Here is a 24,296-nt window from a genome sequence, read left to right on the forward strand (position 1 = left end):
GTTCCTGATCTGCTGAGACGGAAAACAGATAGAACAATGACAGATATTTCACCAGATGTATAAATGTGAAGCATCCGATTGGCGTTTCCACTCACTACCAAATATGGTGATGAGAGGAAGCCCAGTTGCCGGCAGTGGGAAATGATGGAACTTTGGCCTTGCTACATTCTTCAAATGTTCTCATTGATGAAACATGTGATCTCAATACAGTTTTGGTCCAAAATTCAAATCTGTTACGAGCAGGGTGGACCGTTTTGTCGACTTTACTCAGTTAAAGTTTCCAAAAAGTGCTAGATTCCAATCTCGCTAGATCCTGCTTGGCTCTGCCCCTCTCCTTGCTTGTTCTGCCCACTATTACACATTTGTTCACATTGGAAACGACAGGCCGTGGTCTATCTTGAGTTAGTTATGAACATCATTTAGCTGCTAGATATGCAGCTAAATATAATAGTTAAGAAGCTGAAGAATCTTCCTGCGTGTAACGTTACACAACATATTATTAAATCATAGCTACCTCTAATTTCTTCGAGTCGAGTTAAAATGCATATTGAATGTTGTAACGTTAACCGTTGACTATCACTGTGTAAAATAATACCACTCGCTTGGGCTGGCTAGCACATCATTTTCTGACAGAGAAGGTACAGGGGTGCAATCATTAGTACACAGTTTCGTTTTGCAACAGAAACGAGTTTATTTTCGACAAATTCAGGTATGTTCCTCCCCGTTTCGTTCAGTTCAAGAAACGTTTTGCAACAGAATCGGCGTAATGAATACGCCCCAGTTGTTTCGCTATCATTGAATCTTGTGGAATTAAGTATTTTCTCCACATTTTCGCTCGTATTGGATACGTTCCCGAATGCTTATATGTTCACTTCACGAGGGTTTGCATGGCCTTGATTGCCACAGATTCGTTCATATTTTCTGCGGGCTTAGCTCGCTATTTGTGTTGCGGTTAAAACTATTTCAGGGTTGAAAGAATGCCACGGTTTATCTCAGAGTAATCTCTTTTACCGCAGAACTCAGACTAAAAGAAAGCAGACAGGAAGATATCTGAACGTACCATTTAGATGATTACGTACACGCAAGGGGCGGGGACTTTTATGTTCGAACTGCGCCGCGCGAGTGTTGTGCGTGCTAGCTAGGCGTAAACAGGATTTCATAGTTATTCGAACTGCAATGAATAATATACGTATTAATGTAACAAATACTCGATAGCTTTAAGGTAAATACGGGCGAATGTATGCAACACAGCCTGCTGTATCGTAGGTGACAATGAGGGTTAACAGCTATCTAGTTGGCTAACGCGAGCTAGCCGGCTAGCTAGGTCGCTAACTACTGGTTAGATAACTATTGGCAATAATAACAAAGCTAGCTAGCAACTTAGCTACCGGTAGCTGATATCAACATTAGAACCAGCAAACATAACTATGTTTAACACAAACATGATAACTTGCTTTTTTCTTGACAGGGTGGTCTTCAAAAATGCCTATTCGTGCCTACTGTACCATCTGTTCAGATTTCTTCGATCACTCCAGAGATGTGGCTGCCATCCACTGTGGGCACACCTTCCACTATGAATGGTGAGTTACCAATGACTGTCAGATTAATCCGTCTCTACATTAAGGAAATAGTTTGACTAGCCAGTACTTGTGGCCCTAGCCAAATTTAGTAGTCTAGCTATTGTTAAATGTCAGTTGTGTGTAACTTTTCACTCTTTCCTCTGATTACAGTCTTCTTCAGTGGTTTCAGACTGCCCCCAACAAGACATGTCCACAATGTAGAAAACAGGTAGGACTAACTTGCTATACTGCTGACCCCTTCTGAACACTGGTGTTTCATTCTGTACACGTTACATCAATCCCATTCATCTCAAAATACCCTACAAATACTTTTTCTACATGTTTATCTTTGTCTGGACTCTCCCCTCAGGTTAGCACCAGACACATTATCAACAAGTTGTTCTTTGACATTGGTGGTGAAGGAGAGGGATCCTCTGCGGATCCAGAGTGTTTGCAGGTAGGCCTACACCAGGAGGACTACCATCTTGACTCACGTTGTGGCAACATTGAATAGAACATTGTCATGGCGTGTGAATTTGGGATTCAGTGTTTCATTTTTTCTTCTGCAGAACGAGCTCGATAGAATGAAAGCTGTTTTAAGTACCAAAGGTAAGAGGCCAGTGAACACAACTGATGCTTGCTTTGATAGACCACGTGTCATTATGATGGTGTAACTGTTTTTGCCATTTGGACGGCTGAAACATTGACTTGTATTTCTATCCTCAGAGAGAGACTGGAGGGACAGACTGAAGATGGTAGAGGGCTTGAAGGAGACTGTGGACAGGCAGAAGAAAGACCTGGACATTGTTAGGAAGGAGATTGGCGAGAAAGATATGCTCTGCTCAGTTCTCAGGGTAGGATGTTAAGTTGTCAAACATAAAGCCAAATGTATTTACATTCTCCTTTCTACCTGACATCTCTAACATTTTGAGGGTTTTGGAACTTTCAGAAACAGATGAAATACCTGGAGAACCAGCAGAGTGAGACTCAGGCTGCTAAGGAGGAGGCCCGACGACTCAGGACCAAAATGAAAACATATGAGAGGTAGCCCACAGACTCACAATAATAATTTTCTGACTTTTGTGCCAACCCAAACCATACTGTGCTGGCTTGTATATTTTATTTGTGTGTGTGTGTCCTTGTCCTTCCCAGTCTGGATGTGGTGTTACAGGGTCAGAGGGCTGAGGTGGAATCCATGATCAGTGACATGGGTGTTGGCCAGGCTGCCATGGAGGAGCTCTCCATCTACTGCATCTCTCTCAAGAAGTAAGGAATGTCAAACATTTACATTATACACTGAGTATAGCAAACATTAGGAACACCTTCCTAATATCAAGTTGCATCCCTCCCTTGCCCTCAGAACAGCCTCAATTCATCAGGGAATGGACTCTACAAGGTGCCAAGCGTTCCACAGGGATGCTGGCCCATGTTGACTCCAATGCTTCCCATAGTTGTGTCAAGTTAGCTGGATGTCCTTTGGGGGGTGGACCATTCTTCATACACACAGGAAACTGTTGAGCATGAAAAACACAGCAGCGTTGCAGTTCTTGCGTCTGGCACCTGCTACCATACCCCGTTCAAAGGCACTTAAATGTTTTGTCTTGCCCATTCACCCTCTGAATGGCACACATACACAATCCATGCCGTAGTTGTCTCAAGGCTTAAAAATCCTTCTTTCACCTGGTCAGTCTGTCATGGAAAGAGCATGTGTTCTTAATGTTTTTCATTTTCAGTTTACATTGTCAGGGCAACAGTGTTTTGTAAGGATATTTATCAAGTAATTCCTATTATCCTTTGCAGAGAATATGAGAACCTAAAAGGGAGCCTCAGATATTCAAATGAAATGTCTGAAAAGCTCAAAAGGGAGGTGTTTGCTTCAAACAACAAGGTAATACATGTAAAAAATATATATTTGTTTTTTAGAAACACATTAATTGAATTGTTCTGTGATAATGTGGGATGTCTCACCTACTTCTAATCTGAGACTGACACAGTTTCTCATATCTCTGTAGTTGCAGAAAGCCACAATGGAGATGAACAGGACCAATGATGACATGAAAGCTGTCCAAAATGACTTGACCAACGCAGACAAAGAGATCACTGTAAGGAGCCCTCAATTCTATAAATTATGAGCACTATACAATTTGCAAAGCTATGTTATATTTGGGTAATTAAAAATACTAATGTATTTGAAAATCTGAGTTTACTATTCCATTACTTTGTGTTTTGAACACTGTTAGAGTCTGAAGAAAAAAGTTGAGATTCTTCAAAAGACCCTGAGCACACCAACCCGCACTAACGAAGCCTTGAGCCGACTAGTCTTCGAGAGGTGTGTCACATCACCAATCGATTTTCTACACAGCTCGTGCTACTTAGTATATAGATACCTTCTTGGTAGATCTGGTGTTAGTCACTGATTGGGGTCTTTCCCCCTTGTCTTTCAGCCCTGCCCCAGTGGAGCTGCAACAGCCCCGTCTCCACCAGCCTGCCAACAGTGAGGACATTGACCTTAACATGACCTTTGACATCACCACACCTGACCTGGTGGATAAGAGGGCGTCACAGGTCCCATCCAAAAAGATGCGTCTGGATCCAGTCACGTGAGTCTCCCTCTACAGTGTGTCATTGACGAGGGACACATGCTCCTGACACTTATTTGTTAAACGTTTCTGAAGTATTGATCATATTTATCTTATGTTCTTTCTTTCTCAGGTTGTCATCCTCGCCAACCAAACACCGTGACAGCGCCTCGTTTGGAAGCAAGGTATTTTACCACTTCCAAGGGTTCACTTAACACATGCACCACATGTACTGACTTTGTGATGACCACATTGCTTTGGATACATTTTAAAGCTAGACGTGTTGTACTTTAGTGTGCATGGCATGCCATAAGCTTCTGTGTTTATGAATTCTCCCAGGCCAGAGAGGAGGAGGTGCCAATGGGTACATTCTTCCGTAACTCCATTCTGTTCAGGAAGAAGACCTTTGGCAGCATGCTGGACCCCCAGAGGAGTAAACTGGGAGCTGTAAGTAACCTGACTCTATTCTCTTTCCCTCACAACACTACAGTTACTGTATGATTGTTCTGGTGTTTTTCTTACTATGAGCCTGTTCCACATTTTCACACCCTCAATTACAGTGAAGTACAGTGCATTCCACCTAATGACTTCCAAAACATGACCCACAATTGCCCTTGCTTCCCTGTCTTGTTCCTGTCAATGAAATAACAAAATGTATGACTATCTCATATTCCAGGTCAGAAGTGGTTATGATGGACTTGGAGGGAGAACCAAATTCTTCCAACCTGTATCCTTTTCTTAAACTGTACAATTCAGGTTTCCTGACTGGTATTTCTCATTGAAGCGGGTGTTGAAGTACATATTGTGACTGTATTATATCCTCTATGATGTCTATTGGTAAATGTCTGTTATACATTACTGTAACTAATCTCATAGGAAACAATCAGGGAGGAACAGGAAAATGCCATTTGTTATGGAATGCCATTTTCCTTAATTCGGCCACTCACACCAGTCTCCTTTGTCAGATATTCGCCCACTCATGATGAAGGCAAAGAGAAAAAAGGTTTCCCGACCAGCTCCTCCCAAGATCTCCACCTGTCTTACTCTGGACAGTTATCTGGAGTGACCTATGACCTGTCCATCCCTGACTAATACAGACGTGTCAGATGCACCTCTGACACTAGGGGCCAGCCGGTCTGGAACAATCGAGAGAGGAGCAACCTGAATAGGTCTACCGGTCCAGTAAAAGGACTATGGTCTACTTTGGTTTGCACTTCTTTACTTGAGGGCTTGCTCCAGGCTTTGGGCATGAATGGGCACAGCAGATGGTTTGGTGTAGAATATTTGTTTTGGTGTATTGAGACTTCTTTTGTCTCATCATGAAATTGTGTAGTAATCTTGTTTTGAGGTGTTTCAGTTTCATCTCATTGTAATTAAGTGTGCGGTACAGAGTTATTCTAGGAACTTTCCTGTATTATGAGCATCTGTGAAATGTCAGCCATTTGACTGTTGCACATTACAAAAAAAATCTCTTTCGCACTTGAACATTTATTGTTTTACTAACACTGTCTGAATATTGTAATACAGCACTGTATTGAATATTTGTTTCCCACTTGCCCAGAACATCATACTCTTGTCTTTTTAGTGCTATTTATTTTAGATACATACATACATACTTTTACTTGTGATTATTGTGTAAGATCTCTTATGCTTGTGAAATAATAAACTATAGTTTCCTTAACTTGAGTGGGGTATGTTAATGTATGTTTTTCTTTTTTCACACTATGCATCTCACTATGATACTGTAGCAGAGACGTCCTCTCCACTGCATGGTCCAGTAATGTGTCCCACAGTCCACTCTCCATGCTTCAGAATGGTTCATTAAGTTCCTTTGCCAGCACGTTGCTGTTTTATTGTACATTTTTAATAAATCTCCAGCAGGGGGCAGTGTAAGGATGATGGCAGCCTCACAATGGCTACAGTTACAGAAGTGCAATAGTACGAAGGTGGAATTATTGGGTTTTATCTATATTTTCGTTTTCACAGTATTTTTAAGTTAAAATTATTATTTTTTTAATTAAAAACTTTGTTTCCTGAACTTGAGCATAATCCCAGCCAAGCCAAAAAATAATCTTACTGCAAATAACTTAATGGAAACTGTGCCGCATCCACTGCATTGTGTTCTGACAAATCAGAACGCAATACCGCTCGGCACAGAGTGAATGCTACAATCATGCGATGTAGGACTGCTTGGAGTGTGACCTGAACTGGGCTACCGTCATTTTGTGTACCATTACAGTGCCAAAGTATTCATTTTCAAATACGTTTACATAATTTAAATGATATAGTAATTTTATTTTAAGGGAAACATACATGTAACATACATTTTGAGAACACAAAAGAGTGATTTAATGGCACAATATTGAAGAACACAAGTGATCATTGATGCTAAAACCAGTGATATTCTCAGTGAACTCAAGTGTTTACCATCAACTGTTCTCACAACCGCAACACCAGCAGCACTATAAAGAAATTAGGAACAATCTACGGAAATGCCATACGTTGCTGTCTAGTGTCTACCATGTGTTGTGATTCTAACAACAATTGTCCCAGAACACAATATCCTGTTCAGAACCACTGCTTCTCAATTTAGAAAGTAGCATCGTATAGAAGTTATTACTGCTAAAGCAATTAACAGCAAACTAAACCAAAGCATAACAGAAAATGTTATAATATTAAAATGGTACCTTACATGAGATCTGGCAGTATTGATGTCAGTAATCCGAATTCCCTACAGTTGTTTATCTTTATCACTATGTCATTCAAGAACCCAACACTAGTTATTCCAGGATAAAGTGGTGCATAGAGAAGCTAGTTCCTTCCAGTGTAATCAGTCAAATATGACCACGCGTCAAAGTTGTGACACCCATACAAACAGTACTGTGGAAACATTCGTATAATGTACACACAAACTCACAACCCATGCAGTGCTGATAAATCACGTAAACAACAAAGCTTGTTCTCAAAGGATCCTACTTTAGGTCCTCCAGTCAGGAAAAGGTTTAACATTTTATTCACTATTGATCCAACTAATTGTCCTGAGAGAAATCAAAGAGAACTAATTCATTGCCATGGTCGCTTAGACATATCCTAATGTAAAAGGAGACTTTGTCCTGAAATCTAGCAAAGCTGTCCACAATGTTCATTGTGTTCTGTTCAGGATTCAGGATGATCCAGGATGATCCAATGCGTCGACTGTTCCATTTACAGTCAGGTCACAGCATCTGTGGCGAGTCAGTGAGTGTGTATTTCAAATTACAGAAAAGGTAGCATCTCCATTTTCCTTTATTTCCATTCCACCCATGAGACAATGTAGCCTTCACCACTGATCAAAAACGGTCTCCTTTTATTTATTTATTTGAATTTTACTTAACCTTTATTTAACTAGGCAAGTCAGTTAAGAACAAATTCTTATTTACAATGACGGCCTACCCTGGCCAAACCCTAACCCGGACGACGCTAGGCCAATTGTGCGCCGCCCTATGGGACTCCCGATCACAGCCAGTTGTGATACAGTCTGGAATCGAACCAGGGTCTGTAGTGATGCCTTAGACCGCTGCGCCACTCGGGAGCCCCCTCTCTGCATGTGAGGGAGTGCTTTGCCAAGGGAGACCATTATAAACTGTCGTCTGTTAGGTGCCAGGTGTCGTATTCATCTCTGGTTTCCTGCTGGATTATCTAAAGTGATTGAAGAGAGAGACAATTACCAATTGTTTTAGTGAAAAATGAACACTAATCTGTTTCTATATCATTGTGAATACATAAGGTAGCACAGGTGAGGGATCAGTGGATACCACCGCTGCTTTACTCACTGTGATCGGTCAGGCACTATGGCACTACTTTTGGACTCTCCGTTCTGCTTGTCGTCTTTCTGGGAGAGTTGTGAGGTCACTGTGGAAGCCACAGCCTTGGAGCTGCGCTTGCGTTTCTGTACGTTCTGCTCCGGTTGGAAGATGATGACATAGACCTTAGGGACGTACAACATGCCCAGGGACACAGTGGCACTCAGGCTCATGGACACCGTCAGGGTGGTGGTCTGGATGAACATCTAGAGCAGAGGGAAAGCAGGATGAAGGTTAATAATAAATACCTGAGTATACACCTAGACATTTTACAATAGGGTTTGGATTGCCTGGCTGAGTACTAAACAAATTGTTTGTGTTGCGTTCACAATTCAAAAGACACATTTTCCTAATTTTCCTTTCTATCCTATGCCCATCCTTCCATCTATTCCTCTGATAATACCCTGAGAATGAGAATATAGTATTCTGATAATATTCTGAGAATACAGTAAAACTGTACATTCAATAAATATTGATAATATTGTATGGAGGTTGTCTTGCATAATATTTTCCATGGCAATCCCCATGACATACCTTTATTACACCTAATTATTGTATGAAGAATTGATCGACAGCAGGTCAAATAGGAGGTACACAGTATACAGACATTGTTTCTTCATCTGAATGCTCAAGGAGACAGTTGTGTTTTTAGCCTGGGATGAATGATTTATATCCCAGTATAAGCACTGAGGAGTGATGCTCTATTTATGGGCCTTCAACATGTCTATTCACGTGTTGTTCCTCTGTTGTCAGGCTGGCAACAACAATACTGAGAACAGACTTGTGATCTGAGTCCGATGCACTGACAATTCAAACGCAGTACATGTCATGAATAAATGAAGAAATACATGCCATAAAAAAATTAATTAACAAAGACCTAAAGTGCATTTGGAAAGTATTCAGACCCCTTGACTTTTCCCCCATTTTGTTACGTTACAGCCTTATTCTAAAATGGATTGAATTGTGTTTTTCCCCTCATCAGTCTACACACAATACCCCATAATGACAAAGCAAAAATAGGCTTTTAGACATTTTTGCAAATCTATAAAAAATATCACAAGTAAACCCTTTACTCAGTACTTTGTTTAAGCACCTTTAGAGGTGATTACAGCCTCAAGTCTTCTTGGGTATGATGCTACAAGCTTGGCACACCTGTATTTGGGGAGTTTCTCCCGTTCTTCTCTGCAGATCCACTCAAGCTCTGCCAGGTTGGATGGGGAGCGTCGCTGCACAGGTTTTTTCAGGTCTCTCCAGAGATGTTCGATCGGGTTCAAGTCCGAGCTCTGGCTGGGCCACTCAAAGATATTCAAAGACTTGCCCTGAAGCCACTCTTGCGTCGTCTTGGCTGTGCGCTTAAGGCCGTTGTCCTGTTGGAAGGTGAACCTTCACCCCAGTCTGAGGTCCTGAGAACTCTAGATAAGGTTTTCATCAAGGATCTCTCTGCACTTTGCTCCATTCATCTTTCCATCATACCTGACTAGTCTCCCAGTCCCTGCCGCTGAAAAAAATCCTCACAGCATGATGCGGCTACCATCATGCTACAATGTAAGGATGGTGCCAAGTTTCCTCCAGACTTGAGGCTTGGCATTCAGGACAAAGAGTTCAATCTTGGTTTCATCAGACCAGAGAATCTTGTTTCTCATGGTCTGAGAGTCTTTAGGTGCCTTTTGGCAAACTCCAAGTGGGCTGTCATGTGCCTTTTACTGAGGAGTGGCTTACATCTGGCCACTCTAACATAAAGGCCTGATTGGTGGAATGCTGCAGAGATGGTTGTCCTTCTGGAAGGTTCTCCCATCTCCACCGAGGAACTCTGTAGTTCTGTCAGAGTGACCATCGGGTTCTTGGTTACCTCCCTGACCAAGGCCCTTCTCCCCCGATTGCTCATTTAAGAATGATGGAGGCCACTGTGTTTTTGGGGACCTTCAATCCTGCAGAAATGTTTTGGTACCCTTCCCCAGACACAATCCTGTCTAGGATTGGGACAAGACTGTAACTACCAATTGGATATCACGAAATTGGGGAGAAAAAGGGGGTAAAGTAAAAAATAAAAATAAAAACATATATATATATATATATATATATATATATATATATATATATATATATATATATATATAATAATAATTCACACATTGAGGGAAGTCAGTAGAAAAATGTAAGAAAAATAGCCAACCTCCTAAGTATGCCAACACCTTACATTCACACTTCCCTATTGATCAACTTGCAATTCTTTACACTTTTCTGAGTACCTCTCAAAGTCTAATGCATCAATAACCTTGCATCCAATCTAAGAACACTCCTTCCCTGTTACTGTAATGTTGTAATACTGTCTGGTCAAAAATGTCAACTAATGCGATCTGAGAACTAAATGTTATTGATGCTATATTTAGATGTTCTAAGCTGTAAGTGTGTAATTGAATAGCATGTAGTGGATATTTATTTGTCTCTCAGAGACCCATTTTATCACTGAGCTTATCTGACCTCTTTTTTGACCTCTTTGATTAATTTAATCTCGATTTACAGAGGTGAAAAGACTTTAAAGACTTAATTTAGGCTGACTGATTTAACAACATACTCTACTAAACTGAACATACACTACATTGCCAAAAGTAAGTGGACACATGCTCGTAGACTCTCTCATTCCAAAATCATGGACATTAATATGGAGTTGGTCCCCCCTTTGCTGCTTTAACAGCCTCCACTAATCTGGGAAGGCTTTCCACTAGATGTTGGAATATTGCTGCGGGGACTTGCTTCCATTCATCCACAAGAATATTAGTGAGGTCGGGCTCTAATGTTGAGAAATTAGGCCTGGCTTGCAGTTGGTGTTCCAATTCATCCCAAAGGTGCATGATGGGGTTGAGATCTGAGATCTCTGTGCAGGCCAGTCAAGTTCTGCCACATTGATCTCAACAAACCACTTCTGTATGGACCTCGCTTTGTGCACGGGGGCATTGTCATGCTGAAACAGGGAAGGGCCTTCCCCAAACTGTTGGCACAATGTTGGAAGCACAGAATCATCTAGAATGTCATTGTATGCTGTAGTGTTGAGATTTCCCTTCACTGGAATTAAGGGACCTAGCCAGACCATGAAAAACAGCCCCAGACCATTATTCCCCCTCCACCGAACTTTACAGTGGGCACTATGCATTCGGGCAGGTAGTGTTCTCCTGGCATCCGCCAAACCAAGATTCGTCCATCAGACTGCCAAATGGTGAAGCATGATTCAACACTCCAGAGAAGGCATTTTCACTGCTCCAGAGACCAATGGTGGAGAGCTTTACACCACTCCAGGTGACGCTTGGCATTGCACATGGTGATCTTAGGCTTGTGTGTGGCTGCTCGGCCATGGAAACCCATTTCATGAAGCTCCCGATGAACAATTATTGTGCTGACTGTCACGCCCTGACCGTAGAGAGAATGTTATGTCTCTATTTTGGTTTGGTCAGGGTGTGATTTGGGTGGGCAGTCTATGTTCTATGATTTTCTATTTCTATGTGTTTGGCCGGATGTGGTTCTCAATCAGAGGCAGCTGTCTGTCATTGTCTCTGATTGAGAACCATACTTAGGTACCCTTTTCCCCCACCTGTTTTATGGGAAGTTAACTTTGTCTTTGTTCAGAGCCCAAAGCGTCACGGTTTGGTTTTTGTTCTTCGTTTTGTCGGCGTCATTTTTGAATAAAGAAAAAATGCACGCTTACCATGCTGCACCTTGGTCCAGTCCTTCAGCCAGCCGTGACACTGACGTTGCTTCCAGAGGCAGTTTGAAACTCGGTAGTGAGTGTTGCAACTGAGGACAGACGATTTTTTACCTGCTACACGCTTCAGGACTCGGTGGTTCCCTTCTGTGAGCTTGTGTTGACTACCACTTTGCGTCTGAGCCGTTGTTGCTCCTAGACGTTTCCACTTCACAATAACAGCACTTACAGTTGACCGGGGCAGCTCTAGCAGGGCAGAAATGTTACGAACTAACTTGTTTGAAAGATGACATCCTATGATGGTGCCACGTTGAAAGTCACTGAGCTCTTGAGTAAGGCCATTCTACTGCCAATGTTTGTCTATGGAGATTGCATGGCTGTGTGCTCGATTTTACAGACCTGTCAGAAAAGGGTATGGCTGAAATAGCCGAATCCACTCATTTGAAGGGGCGTCCACATACTTTTGTATTTATAGTGTACTTCCTTTTAAATCCTGACCATTGTTCCGCTGTAAGTCAATGAAGAGGATGCTGAACATACTGTGAGTGCCTCATGGAAAGAAATCTGATATTAAAGGTAACAAACAAGCATTTGATAACAGTCTAGAACCTATTCTAGAAAACATACTGATAGTTCTAGGGTTGCTTTTTTAAGTATATAAAAAATTGTCTTTCTCTGCCAATGGATAAATACCAGCAAATATAGAAATGTGATTGATTTTCAAACCTTCTCAGTAGACTGTGCTGTACCAAAGAAGATGGGCACAAAGGCCAGCCAGATGATACAGGTGGTGTACATGGTGAAGCCAATGGGCTTGGCCTCGTTGAAGGTCTCTGGCACCCCTCTGCTCTTGATGGCATACACAGTGCAGGTCACCATCAGCACGATACTGTAGCTCAAGCAGAGGACCAGGGCCAGGTCGGACATGTCACATTTCAGGACCCCACGTGCAAACTCTGGGTTGGGCGGCCGCTGCTCCTCATAGTCTATGATGGTGTGTGGGGGCACCACTCCGAACCAGATGAAAATGCCAAGTAACTGTGGAGATACAGAGAATGATCCAAAGATTGATGTGGCCCATGATTCAGCAGATCAATCTAATTCTCCTGTATACCATTCCAGATACCATTTCCTGTGTCTTTAACAAGCACTGTTGTATTACTGCCTTGTGTTCATCAAATGCAATAGGAGAGAGGCAGCAACTCACTCACCTGCACTCCAATGAGTATGAAGGTGATGATCAGCTGAGAAGCAGGGCTGATGAATGGAGGTGGCGTGACTGCTTTCTTGCCCTGCTCAAAAATACGGTAAATGCGGTTTGTCTTGGTGAGCATAGCTGAGTAGGTAATACACATGCCCAGGCCCAGCAGCAGCCTGCGGAATGCACACACTGGGGCGCTGGGCTCTGCGATCATGAGGAAGGTGATCAGGTAGATGAGGAAGATGCCTGTCAGGAGAACATAGCTGAGCTCCCGACCGGAGGCTCGGACGATGGGGGTGTCGTTAAAGCGGATGAAGGTGATGATGCATCCGGAGGTGGCCAGGATGCCCAGGACAGCCAGGAACACAGGGATGATGGCCCAGGGGGAGCTCCACTCCAGTTTAATGATGGGTGTGGACCGGCAGCCCGTTCGGTTTGGCATGGGACGCATATCGAAGGGACACATGTCACAGTTTAGCTCATCCAGCTGGTATTGATATCCGTCACACAGTTCGCAGTGCCAGCAACAGGGTACACCCTTCACCATCTTCTTCCTCTCTCCTAGCTCACAGGGGAAACTGCATACAGAGTCAGGGACTGCACGGTCCCCGCCCGACCATTGCATCTCCTCAGCCTTTAACAGAGACAGAGACAATGTTGAAGAACATCAAGTCAACTCCTGAAGTAGTCACATCATGTCATTACTGGGGGAAAGAGAATGAACGACTAAATGGAGCTAAATAAAAGTGCATGAATAACTGGAATGAGTTTGGTTCAATTGAAAGGTTGTCAACTCAAAACACAAACAGTACATTCCTCAATGCAATAGCAACACTGATAAAGTGAACATCATTGAAAAATAAAATAGACCAAAACAAATGTTTACATTGAGTCGCAGATTGTTTGTCCACTGGCCAATACACCGGTACCCAGGGTTGGTGGTGTTGGAAAGTTGGAACTGGAAGATGTCATAGCGACCAGGAGCATCTCCATTCTCATTGAACATTACCCCAGTCCCTGCACTGCCTGTTGGATAGAGGAGCAAGGATTTTTAACAGGGCTACCCGCAAGTGGGCCGTGCAATGCTTTTACCTTTGAACAAAGAAAAATGAAACCTACGGTGAACCTAAAGCTCATGTCTTATGCAACCAGTGCAAAGCTGAGCATAAGATTCTTCCTGCTGAGGGTTCCTTTCCATACATGCCGCTATTTCGGTAATCTCTGTTCACTTCAAGCATTCAATCAGAGGGCTTCCACACAAGCAAAGGTCATCCACAAACAGGGAAAAGGAAATAGCTTTGCTTTTCATAGAAAGCTCCTTGTACTCCAAGAAAAATATTTTTTGTGAAAGATGGAGATGAAAAGAGGAGTGTTTCTTGTGTATGAAGAAAGAAGAGAGGCTGCCCTGTGGAAGAATAGTGCATTGAAGAGGTTAACACAGAGTGCAGTGATGTCTTCAGACTGACTTCCATCCACACTTTTTTGGAGTGACTGACCTCTCAGACTAACCTCTCTGATGGGATGTGATGGGAACCAGTAGTGGAAAAGGCTTCATGAAACCAGGACATTTCCTCTGTTTGGGCTTTAATTATAAAAATATATAATTTCAATTATCAAGAGTATTATCTGACTTGACAGCCACAACAAAAAGAAAAGTCAGGATAGAAGATACAATTTCAAACTCGATCCAAACAAAGTTTATTGAACGTTCCCAGACCTGATTAACTGCTGCTCCAACGAAATTTCTCAAGACGCTTTTTAACAATCCCTGGTCTGTACATTTCCAACTCACCATTAAAGTTGACTGAGCGAATGTAATGGAGCAGCTGACTCCCTTCCACTGGGTCCATCTTCTCACAGATGCCCATGGAGCCCGGACAGAGGTCCAGGTGCATGCTATGTAAGGCATGGGCCATGGCATACACCGCGTCTATCACAAACTGTACTTTCCCTTCCTGCTCGTACTGAGATTCCTGTGCGATTCTCTCTTCCCCTGAAGAAGGGAGGAAGGGTGGCATACAATGGATAAAACCTGTGTAGCCTGTAAGTAAATCTGCTTATTTGAGATAAACCTTTGAAATATGTCAGAAATAACCTCTTTTCCTACCTGTACATTTTCTTCTACCAAGGTCGTACTTGATACCTGGTCGAGTGAGTTTACATTTGAAGTCGTCCTCCCAGTATTCTGCAAACCAGATGTTCCTTCTGTTGTTTTTCAGAGATCTCGAGGTGAAGTAGTTGTCGAACCCTTGGCAAAGGACCAACAGAGCATCACTATCACTTTATGTTTAAGACTTTCCCAGACTTTCCCATCCCCCACGAAAGTTAAATTCATATTGAACACCAAAATACAATGTATCTCTGCAATATCTTTTTCATGTGTTTGCCTTACCATCGATGGAGGCCCTCTTGGGGAGGATGGTGACAGCCCCCTCAGCCACATCCTCCTGGTCCAGGATGGGGGAGCTCTTGGCCCCCCAGCTGTCAGAGCCCACAAACAGGAAGTGACCCGTCAGGTTAGCCCTCTTTGCTGCCTCCAAGACACGTCTGTGATAAGTGGTGATAATGGATTAGCACACTGGACCTTCATTAGCTTTGAGTCTATAGGAACTTGGTACTGTGGTGCTTAGAGAACAAGTAGCATGGTGGTTATGTGACAACAGTCCTAGGGAAAGGAATTAGTTTGCCACTAACCTGATGTCGTCCTCATTGGCAAAGATGATGACCCCACGAGCATTAGAGGTCTCCATTAGTCTCTTGATGATCTTATCAAATCCACCTGGTTTCGGCTCTCGAGGGATTTTGATGGATTGGCCGATGCATAAACCTCCTGAATGAAGGGAGAAGAAAGACAAGACCCAAACCAAGGCTGCTCCTCCATTGGACGTCATGTCCTCCCCATATAGTACCATCAGTTCCAACAGCATGTTGGCCATGGTTAGGCTACACCAGAACATTTGAATTCCCCACTAAATTCGGTACAAACCTGCCTCTCGTGAAATCTGGAGGAAGGCATCGACGCCGCTCTCACCGTAGTTTCCTTCTGAGGCCAGTGTAGATACATAGTTCCACCCCATAGCCTTGACGATGTCCACCATGGCCTGGGCCTGGTAGGAGTCAGGAGGGACCACGCGGGAGAAGAACTCATAACGACTTTTGTCACTCAGCTCTGGAGCCGTGGACGCATAACTAATCTGGGGGATCTGAAAGATACATACGTTACATGATGTTAACGGCTGCATGGTTTTAAGAAGAGATCGGAAACAGTCATTAGATTCAAAAGGAGGGTTAATGGACGTTGGACAGCTACTAAACCAGACACCATGTGTTATTATCAAATCAATCTTCGTCGGGATAAGTCAGACACAGTTGGTAAACTAACCACTTAATACCTTATGATGATACGTTGCCAGTAATTGAGAGTACTGAATAGTTCTCACATGTCCAGCCAATGTAATCCACTAGGACATGGCGACAATCATCCACTGTAATATTTCTAGAGCTTTACTACTGGTCTATGTCGGCCATAAAAACCAACGTCATGGTGAAATACAGATGGTAAATTTCACTGCTGTAAAAGCATTTGTTTGAAAAAAATTAATGGATTAGAGGATTAATTTACTGGTGTGCTACTTCCTTAATGACATAGTTTATGTGAGTGGGCTTGACTCTGATCCCACTAATGCCGGCCCATGGCTTGATGAGAGGTTCTTTAGAGGGAGTAGAGAAAGGTAGACAAACAAAGGGTTGTGAAGGGAGAAGAAGAGAAGAGGGAGAGAACCATTTCACAGATTATCTGGAAGGATTATATGGGTTTTAGTCTAATTACATTGAACACAGAGGGACAGAGACAGAGATCAAGAGACAAGGTTACCATATCTCAGCTGTAAGCCATACAATATATTTAATTCTGATGGTCACGTGCAACTTACATTTGCTGCTTTACTTGAACTCTTTCTCTCTAGAACATTCATCTATTACTGTGATAGGTATGGCTCCTACTAGTTTATAATCTTCTGTCTGGGAGGGTGAAATTCGATACACCAAACATTGATGTGATCAATGATAACATAATTTTCAAATATTTACATTCCGTCACTAATTCCTAAAGCAAAATGAAGCCTCCTTTAATCCAATATACAAGGATGGCATAATTTATCTTCAAAATCAAGTAATTATGGCTGTCAGACAGTCCATAAAAGAAAATACATCTGTAGACTGTTATGCTATGTTGCAACCCAAACTGGTTCTTTGGCCCTGCCATGTACATTTCAGTGCCATGCGTGTTGAGTTCCATGACATATCCAAGGATCTCTGACCTCAACCCCATAGACAAACCTAACCTTTTTCTGACAGGAACATTTAGAGCATAATTATCTAGATTTCCATTCAAATGTTGTTGTAATCCTTATCATTGGCATAAAACACTCATAACTTAACTGACCTAGAGTAGCTGACATGTTATTTCAAGGTGTTCTGACACATTCCTCTTCTGTGCAAACCATTTTCATTCAGAATATACTGAAATTACTGATGGCAAAGCATCAGTAGGCTAAGTATTGTTTCGTAAATGCGCTAGCACTCTCCATTTATAGAATCCTATAGAAGCTCTTACAATTCAATCTCAATGTGTGTGTAGTCACAATTCAAATGTCTGTGCTGAAATTCAATAAAATACCACAAAGAACATTTAGTTCAGATGTCATGTTAAAATATTATGTAATGTGATTAAAGAGAACAATCATTCAAATATCTGATATGGGCAGAAAGCTTAAATTATTTTTAATCTGACTGCACTGTCCAATTTACAGTAGCTATTACAGTGAAAGAATACCATGCTATTATTTGAGGAGAGTGCACAATTATGAACTTGAAAATGTATATAATAAACCAATTAGGCACAGTTGGGCAGACTTGATGCAACATTTTGAACAGATATGCAATGGTTGGATCATTGGATCAGTCTAAACTGCTGCCATCTAGTGGCCAAATTCTAAATTGCGCCTGGGCCTTTCTCTTGCATTTCAAAGATGATAGTGCAAAAAAAGCATGTTTATTTCTTTGTATTATCTTTTACCAGATCAAATGTGTTATATTCTCCTGCATTAATTTCCACAAGCATTTCCACACACAAAGTGTTTCCTTTCAAAGTGTTTCCTTTCAAATGGTATCATGAATATGCATATCTTTGCTTCAGGTCCTGAGCTACAGGCAGTTAGATTTGGGTATGTCATTTTAGACAAATTTGGAAAAAAGGGTCAGATCTTAACTGAGTAACTGTGCATACTCTAAAAAAGTGCCTACTGGGAAATGCCAAAATAAAGGAATCACTTGAGTAAATGAGGGATAGAAAGTATATCGAAACCACAGGTGTTTCCACACAAGTGTGGTTTCTGAGTTAATTCAGCAATGAATTCCATCATGTTTAGGGTAATGTAAAATAATAGAGTCAGCTATAACTGAGTTGGACGGGGACAGACTGTATAGAGCACCGAGATGGACAGTATAGCAAGCAACTGGACGGACCCGCCAGGAGGAACCCTCGAATGGATGTTGAACTGGATGCAGTTCAACAATTGAAACAATTGTTATTGTTTCAAACATTTGTTTTGGTTGTAGCAGTTGGGCTAGCTAGCATGCTAGCTAACAATCATACTGGTTTGGTTAGCTAGTTAGCTAATACACACTCGCTATCTAGCTAGCACAATACAGCACTAGCTAGTTGGGTTTGGCTAGCTAGCTAGTACACATTAGCTAGCTAGCACAATGCAACACTAGCTATTTGGGTTTGTCTAGCTAGCACAATACAACACTTGATATGTAGCTAGTACAACACTTGCTAGTACACATATGTGCTTGAGCCAGACCCTACTGAACCCAACTCTTGCTTGGCACTACTTGGTGGGCACGGAGTGTAGTTGATCGTCACTACACATTGCGACCCACATGCCGTGCACCCCTGATAGACCCTACTCATCTAGCCTAGTTATTTGGATTCCAGTCTGTCCATGTAGCCAGTTGGCTCTTTGCTATGTGAAAATGTGTCATTTGTTCTAATGTCTCCAATTCATAAATGTTCAATGTCAAAACATAATTTGATAAACCACCAACGAGGCATTTTACCATTCAATTCAGCATGTATTTTTTCAATATTAGTGTACGAGATAACTTTACAGTGATCACAACTTTAGTTGGGTGATTCTGCAACTACGGACACTTCTACAGTGGGGCAAAAAAGTATTTAGTCAGCCACCAATTGTGCAAGTTCTCCCACTTAAAAAGATGAGAGAGGCCTGTAATCTTCATCATAGGTACACTTCAACTATGACAGACAAAATTAGAAAAAAAATCCAGAAAATCACATTGTAGGATTTTTAATGAATTTATTTGCAAATTATGGTGGAAAATATTTTTTTTTTGCCCCACTGTATGTCCTCTGGGTAAATGTTGAGGATTTTATTTCACAACATTTTTTTCTTCATACACAGTACCAGTCAAACGTTTGGACACACCTGCTCATTCAAGGGTTTTTCATTATTTTTCCTGTTTTCAACATCGCAGATTAATTGTGAAGACATCAAAACCATGAAATAACACATATGGAATCATGTAGTAACCAAAAAAAGTGTTAAGTAAGTCAATATATATTTTAGATTCTTCAAAGTAGCCACCCTTTGCTTTGATGATAGCTTTGCACACTCTTGGCATTCTCTGAACCAGCTTGAAGGAGTTCCCACATATGCTGAGCACTTGTTGGCTGCTTTTCCTTCACTTTGCGGTCCAACTCATCCCTGACCATCTTAATTGGATTGAGGTCAGGTGATTGTGGAGGCCAGGTCATCTGATGCACCACTCCATCACTCTCCTTATTGGTCAAATAGCCCTTACACAGCCTGGAGGTGTGTTTTGGTCATTGTCCTGTTGAAAAACAAATGACAGTCCCACTAAGAGCAAACCGGATGGGATGGCATATCGCTGCAGAATTCTGTAGTAGCCATGCTGGTTAAGTGTGCCTTGAATTCTAAATAAATCACAACAGTGTCACCAGCAAAAGCACCCCCACACAATCAAACCTCCTCCTCCATGCTTCACGGTGGGAACCACGCATGCAGAGATCATCTGTTCACCTACTCTGTGTTTCACAAAGACATGGCGGTTGGAACCAAAAATATCCAATTTGGAGACCAAAGGACAGATTTCCACTAGTTCATTGCTTGTGTTTCTTGGCCCAAGCAAGTCTCCTATTTTATTGGTGTCCTTTAGCTGTTTTTTTGCAGCAACGAAGGCCTGATTCACGCAGTCTCCTCTGAACAGTTGAAGTTGAGATGTGTCTGTTACTTGAACTCTGTGAAGCATTTTTTCGCAATTTCTGAGGCTGGTAACTCTAATGAACTTATCCTCTGCAGCAAAGGTCTTCCTTTCCTGTGGCAGGTCTTCCTTTCCTGTGTCGGTCCTCATGAGAGTCAGCTTCATCATAGTGCTTGATGGTTTTTGCGACTGCACTTAAAGAAACTTTCAAAGTTCTTGACATTTTCCATATTGACTGACCTTCATGTCTTAAAGTAATGGACTGTGCTTTTTCTTTGCTTATTTGAGCTGTTCTTGCCATAATATGGACATGGTCTTTTACCAAATAGGGCTATCTTCTGTATACCAACCCTACCTTGTCACAACACAACTGATTGGCTCAAACCCATTAAGGAAGAAAGAAATCCCACAAATTAACGTTTAACAAGGCACCCCTGTCAATTGAAATGCATTCCAGTTGACTACCTCATGAAGCTGATTGACAGAATGCCAAGAGTGTGTAAATCTGTCATCAAGGCAAAGGGTGGCTACTTTGAAGAATCTAAAATATACAGTATAATGACTTATTTAACCGTTTTTTGGTTACTACATGATTACATATTGTAACGACGCTCGTGGGTTGAAGAAGGAGACCAGGGTGTAGCGTTGTAGGCGTTCATGATTTTTAATAAACTGAACACTGCAATAAAATAACAAAGCAGAAAAACAAAAGCGCACAGTTCTGTCAGGCAACAAAACAGCTAAACAGAAAATAACTCCCCACAAAACCCATATGGAAAATCACAACTTATGTATGATCCCCAATCAGAGACAACGATAGACAGCTGCCTCTGATTGGGAACCACACTAGGCAAAAACAACAAAGAAATAGAAAACATAGATTCTCCCACCCGAGTCACACCCTGACCTAACCAAATATGTGTTATTTCATGGTTGTGATGTCTTCACAATTATTCTACAATGTAGAAAATAGTAAAAAATAAAGAAAATCCCTTGAATGAGTACGTGTGTCCAAACTTTTGACTGGTACTGTATATGTTAAGTTCACACAACAATCACCCCAGACTTTTTTAAACACCTTTCTATCAAGTATTTTAGCTACTTTTCAGATAAATTTTATACCTACATTTCACTGTTTTGCTCTTGTCCCTGACCCAGACATTTGAGCTTCTACTATGTTTTTCTATGAGAAGACATTAATAATTACACATTATATAATGTTATCTACTATAGAAAGAGTCAATGGCATAAAATCTATATCAATATTTATTTTGAGTATGCACTTTATATATTTTTTCACACAAAATATACCTGTCCTTTGGTAGTGGTGTCATTTCCACCACTGAGGACAAATAACTCATTGATAAACTTTTTTCAAGAGAATGTTACCATGGAAACTTAATGTGACACTGAAGCAGATGGCTGCAGCAGACATTTGTTCCAGATGTGATGTCCAGAAGTTTGCTTGTGTAGAGAATTTTCTTTTTGTCAGACATTTCTTAACAGGCTATAATTTCTTTAATTTGTGGTAGAATTTTGTACATTTTTATGTATTTATTGTAAACTATATGCTAGTTGTAATACTAGCCAAAGCATATTAAACAGTCTGTCATTTTTCTCCAAAAAACTGTATTAAGCATAATTTCCACCACAGTCATTTCCGTTACAAACTTAACTGTGGTGGAAATGACAGAACGTGGTGCAAATGATCCATTATGTTTTTTACTTTAGGTTTATTTAATCATGTTTTAAATTAATTAGAAGATGCCACATAAAACAGCACAGACATAGAAACAAAATAAAAAATGATCCTATACGATACCAGGAACATCTGCAAACAGACAGGGAGAGATACTGGAAGAAAAAAGAGAAGGGAGAAGTGAAATCTATCTCTGAATTTACAAAGCGAGAACAAAGAAGCAAGCGAAGAATACAGAAATGCAACCAATGGAATAGAAGACAGGCTTTAAAGATACAAGTTGCAATGGAGACCTACCTATCAGGCAACACACCACCTCAGTCACCAGATGACTTGCAGCCAGAGGTCAACATAACTGCCCCTAACTTACCTACCCCGATGCATGCCCTGATACCCCTTCCTCATTGTCTGCAAGAGGAATGAAAAGTCGAATACTCGCAGGAAGGAAAAAGGTTGGAAGAGGTCGCTCAAAAACATACAGAGATCTTTGCATGAAATGTCAAATGTCAAATGTCAAACTTCATAATGCTTTACGGATAGCTGAGAAATAAAAAAAGGTATTCCCCAAAGACAAAGACAAAACAGCAAATGAAGGGAACTCTGAATAATTTGAGAAGGATTTAATTGTTTCAAGATTCCATCATTGCAGAGTTAAAGCAAAAGTATCAAAACATGTTCAGTGCCAAGGACAAACAAGTGGCTTCAAAAATGCTCAGAGGCTACATCCTGAGAAAGTATGGCCTGGTCAAAGCCACAAACAGAGAATGGGGGAAAAGGGAAACAGGCCAACAAGTCTTCAATACTCCATTTAAAAACAGATGTATTACAGCCACAGGAGACAAAATCACTAGATTCTATGAACGTGATGACAACAGAGCAACAACCGGGAAAAAGGACACACTAACGAGGAACAAGAAGAAAAATATATGCTTCTTGAATGGTACAATTCAGAACCTTTATCATAAGTTTAAGAAGGAATATTCAGAGATTAAAATGTCCTACTATGAATTCTTCAAAAGAAGAATTTGAGTTGTCAAGCCAACAGTCCAGGATAGGGACACATGCCTCTGCAAAATCCACGTCAACCTCCAGTTCATGGTGGACAAACGACAGTATCACAATGTGATCAGCTGCAACAACATTGAGAACCTTATTGAGTCTTTCTGCTGTGAGGACCTAAAGAAAGAGTGCATGTACACAGAGTGCTCCCTTTGCCAAGCAAAAGAGCTTAAACATCTGACTTTGATGCTGGTGAGCAGACATGCTGGTTTAGGTGGAAAAACAAAGCTGAAGAGACAGAGAGAAGACAAACAAAGAGGGAAACATGGAGAAGTTCACGGTACATTTGACACTAAAATAAAATGTGTGCGGCACACTACAGACTCTACTGGAGGACTTCTCCAAAGGAATGAAAGAGAACTTTGGGAAACACGTGTACAATATTCAACATCAATAAAGAGGAGATCATTGTGCATATTGACTTTGCAGAGAACCACTTCTGTAAATACACCAGTGAAATCCAGGCAGTTCACGTTTGTGATTCTCACAAGCAGGTGACCCTCCACACCTGTGTTGGATATACCACAAACTATACAGTTTCACTTTGCTCACTGAGCTCTGCTATGCAGCATGACCCCTCAGCTATCTGGGCCCATCACTTAGAAACACTGGCCTACTTCCTTGAGCTCTGCCCATCGGCTACTTTTGGAATCTTACTTTGTCTTAAATTAATTCAATGTTTAACAATGGTTGTTGTTCAAAATGTTTGCAATAAAATATTGTGTTCATACGTTTTGTTTTAACATACTGTAGATGTCATTTCCACCACACCCATATTTTCTGGGTAAATTAGTATAGTATATATCATTTACATTGATTGGTTTGTTTTAGATAGATGGTTGATATCATAATCTCACAAAAAGTTTGGGTGGAAATATTTTATTTTTCAGGATAAATAAACCTTTTCACCTGTCTCAAAGGCAAATTTATTGAATTATTAGTATTAGGAAAACCTTAAACGTCACTTAAAATAATATTCAATACAAGTTAATGTACAAATGTATAAGAAATGTGTTCTAAATAAATTGTATGATATTTCATTTTCAACTTAAATGGATTTTTAATGATGTGATGGAATTGACATTTGTCCATGGCTGTCTGGGGAAAATGACAAAAATATATAAATTCCTGAATAGTACGATCACAGCCATTATCAGATATTGTTTCTAGACAAATCAAAGACAATTATAATACTGGTAAAATGGTGTTTCAATAAGTTTTCATTTCTGAAATCTTGCAGGGCCAAAGTGCCCGAAGTTGCAGAATCACCCAGTTACCATGTTGATCATTTTACATTTGTCTAACTACTGTTGCCAACTTTTAGGTAGACCCACAACTTTTGTTTAGTCTGG

At 41.1% G+C, this 24,296-nt stretch overlaps 2 protein-coding genes across 3 annotated transcripts in view; one reads left to right on the forward strand and one right to left on the reverse strand.

The window, feature by feature from the left end:
* The first annotated feature begins 608 nt into the window (after positions 1-608).
* On the forward strand, positions 609-5,824 carry LOC112254364 (TRAF-interacting protein). 2 transcript variants are annotated; one of them, XM_024426864.2, is made up of 16 exons: positions 609-709; positions 1,469-1,580; positions 1,731-1,788; positions 1,930-2,016; positions 2,129-2,168; positions 2,286-2,413; positions 2,509-2,603; positions 2,712-2,825; positions 3,360-3,447; positions 3,572-3,661; positions 3,800-3,888; positions 4,004-4,159; positions 4,272-4,323; positions 4,478-4,585; positions 4,815-4,865; positions 5,091-5,824. In XM_024426864.2, the coding sequence occupies exons 2-16, from the start codon at positions 1,483-1,485 to the stop codon at positions 5,202-5,204; spliced, it is 1,368 nt and encodes a 455-aa protein (XP_024282632.1). In that variant the 5' UTR covers positions 609-709; positions 1,469-1,482; the 3' UTR covers positions 5,205-5,824. The 2 variants fall into 2 exon arrangements, with proteins under 2 accessions (XP_024282632.1, XP_024282631.1); XM_024426863.2 differs by lacking the exon at positions 609-709 and adding an exon at positions 894-1,222.
* Positions 5,825-7,641: 1,817 nt separating this feature from the next.
* The window catches only part of LOC112254365 (metabotropic glutamate receptor 6-like), a 34,724-nt gene continuing 18,069 nt past the window's right edge, over positions 7,642-24,296 (reverse strand). Inside the window, exons 3-12 of the mRNA XM_024426865.2 lie at positions 15,865-16,081; positions 15,573-15,708; positions 15,271-15,425; positions 14,986-15,126; positions 14,671-14,871; positions 13,765-13,904; positions 12,889-13,512; positions 12,404-12,715; positions 7,951-8,186; positions 7,642-7,816 (exon numbers count right to left, since the gene is read on the reverse strand). Of these exons, the coding sequence (XP_024282633.1) occupies positions 7,813-7,816; positions 7,951-8,186; positions 12,404-12,715; positions 12,889-13,512; positions 13,765-13,904; positions 14,671-14,871; positions 14,986-15,126; positions 15,271-15,425; positions 15,573-15,708; positions 15,865-16,081 (2,166 nt within the window). The 3' untranslated portion in view covers positions 7,642-7,812. The remainder of the gene's footprint in view (positions 7,817-7,950; positions 8,187-12,403; positions 12,716-12,888; positions 13,513-13,764; positions 13,905-14,670; positions 14,872-14,985; positions 15,127-15,270; positions 15,426-15,572; positions 15,709-15,864; positions 16,082-24,296) is intronic.

This window comes from Oncorhynchus tshawytscha, linkage group LG07 (genome assembly GCF_018296145.1).
Source record: "Oncorhynchus tshawytscha isolate Ot180627B linkage group LG07, Otsh_v2.0, whole genome shotgun sequence".
Taxonomy (NCBI): domain Eukaryota; kingdom Metazoa; phylum Chordata; class Actinopteri; order Salmoniformes; family Salmonidae; genus Oncorhynchus; species Oncorhynchus tshawytscha.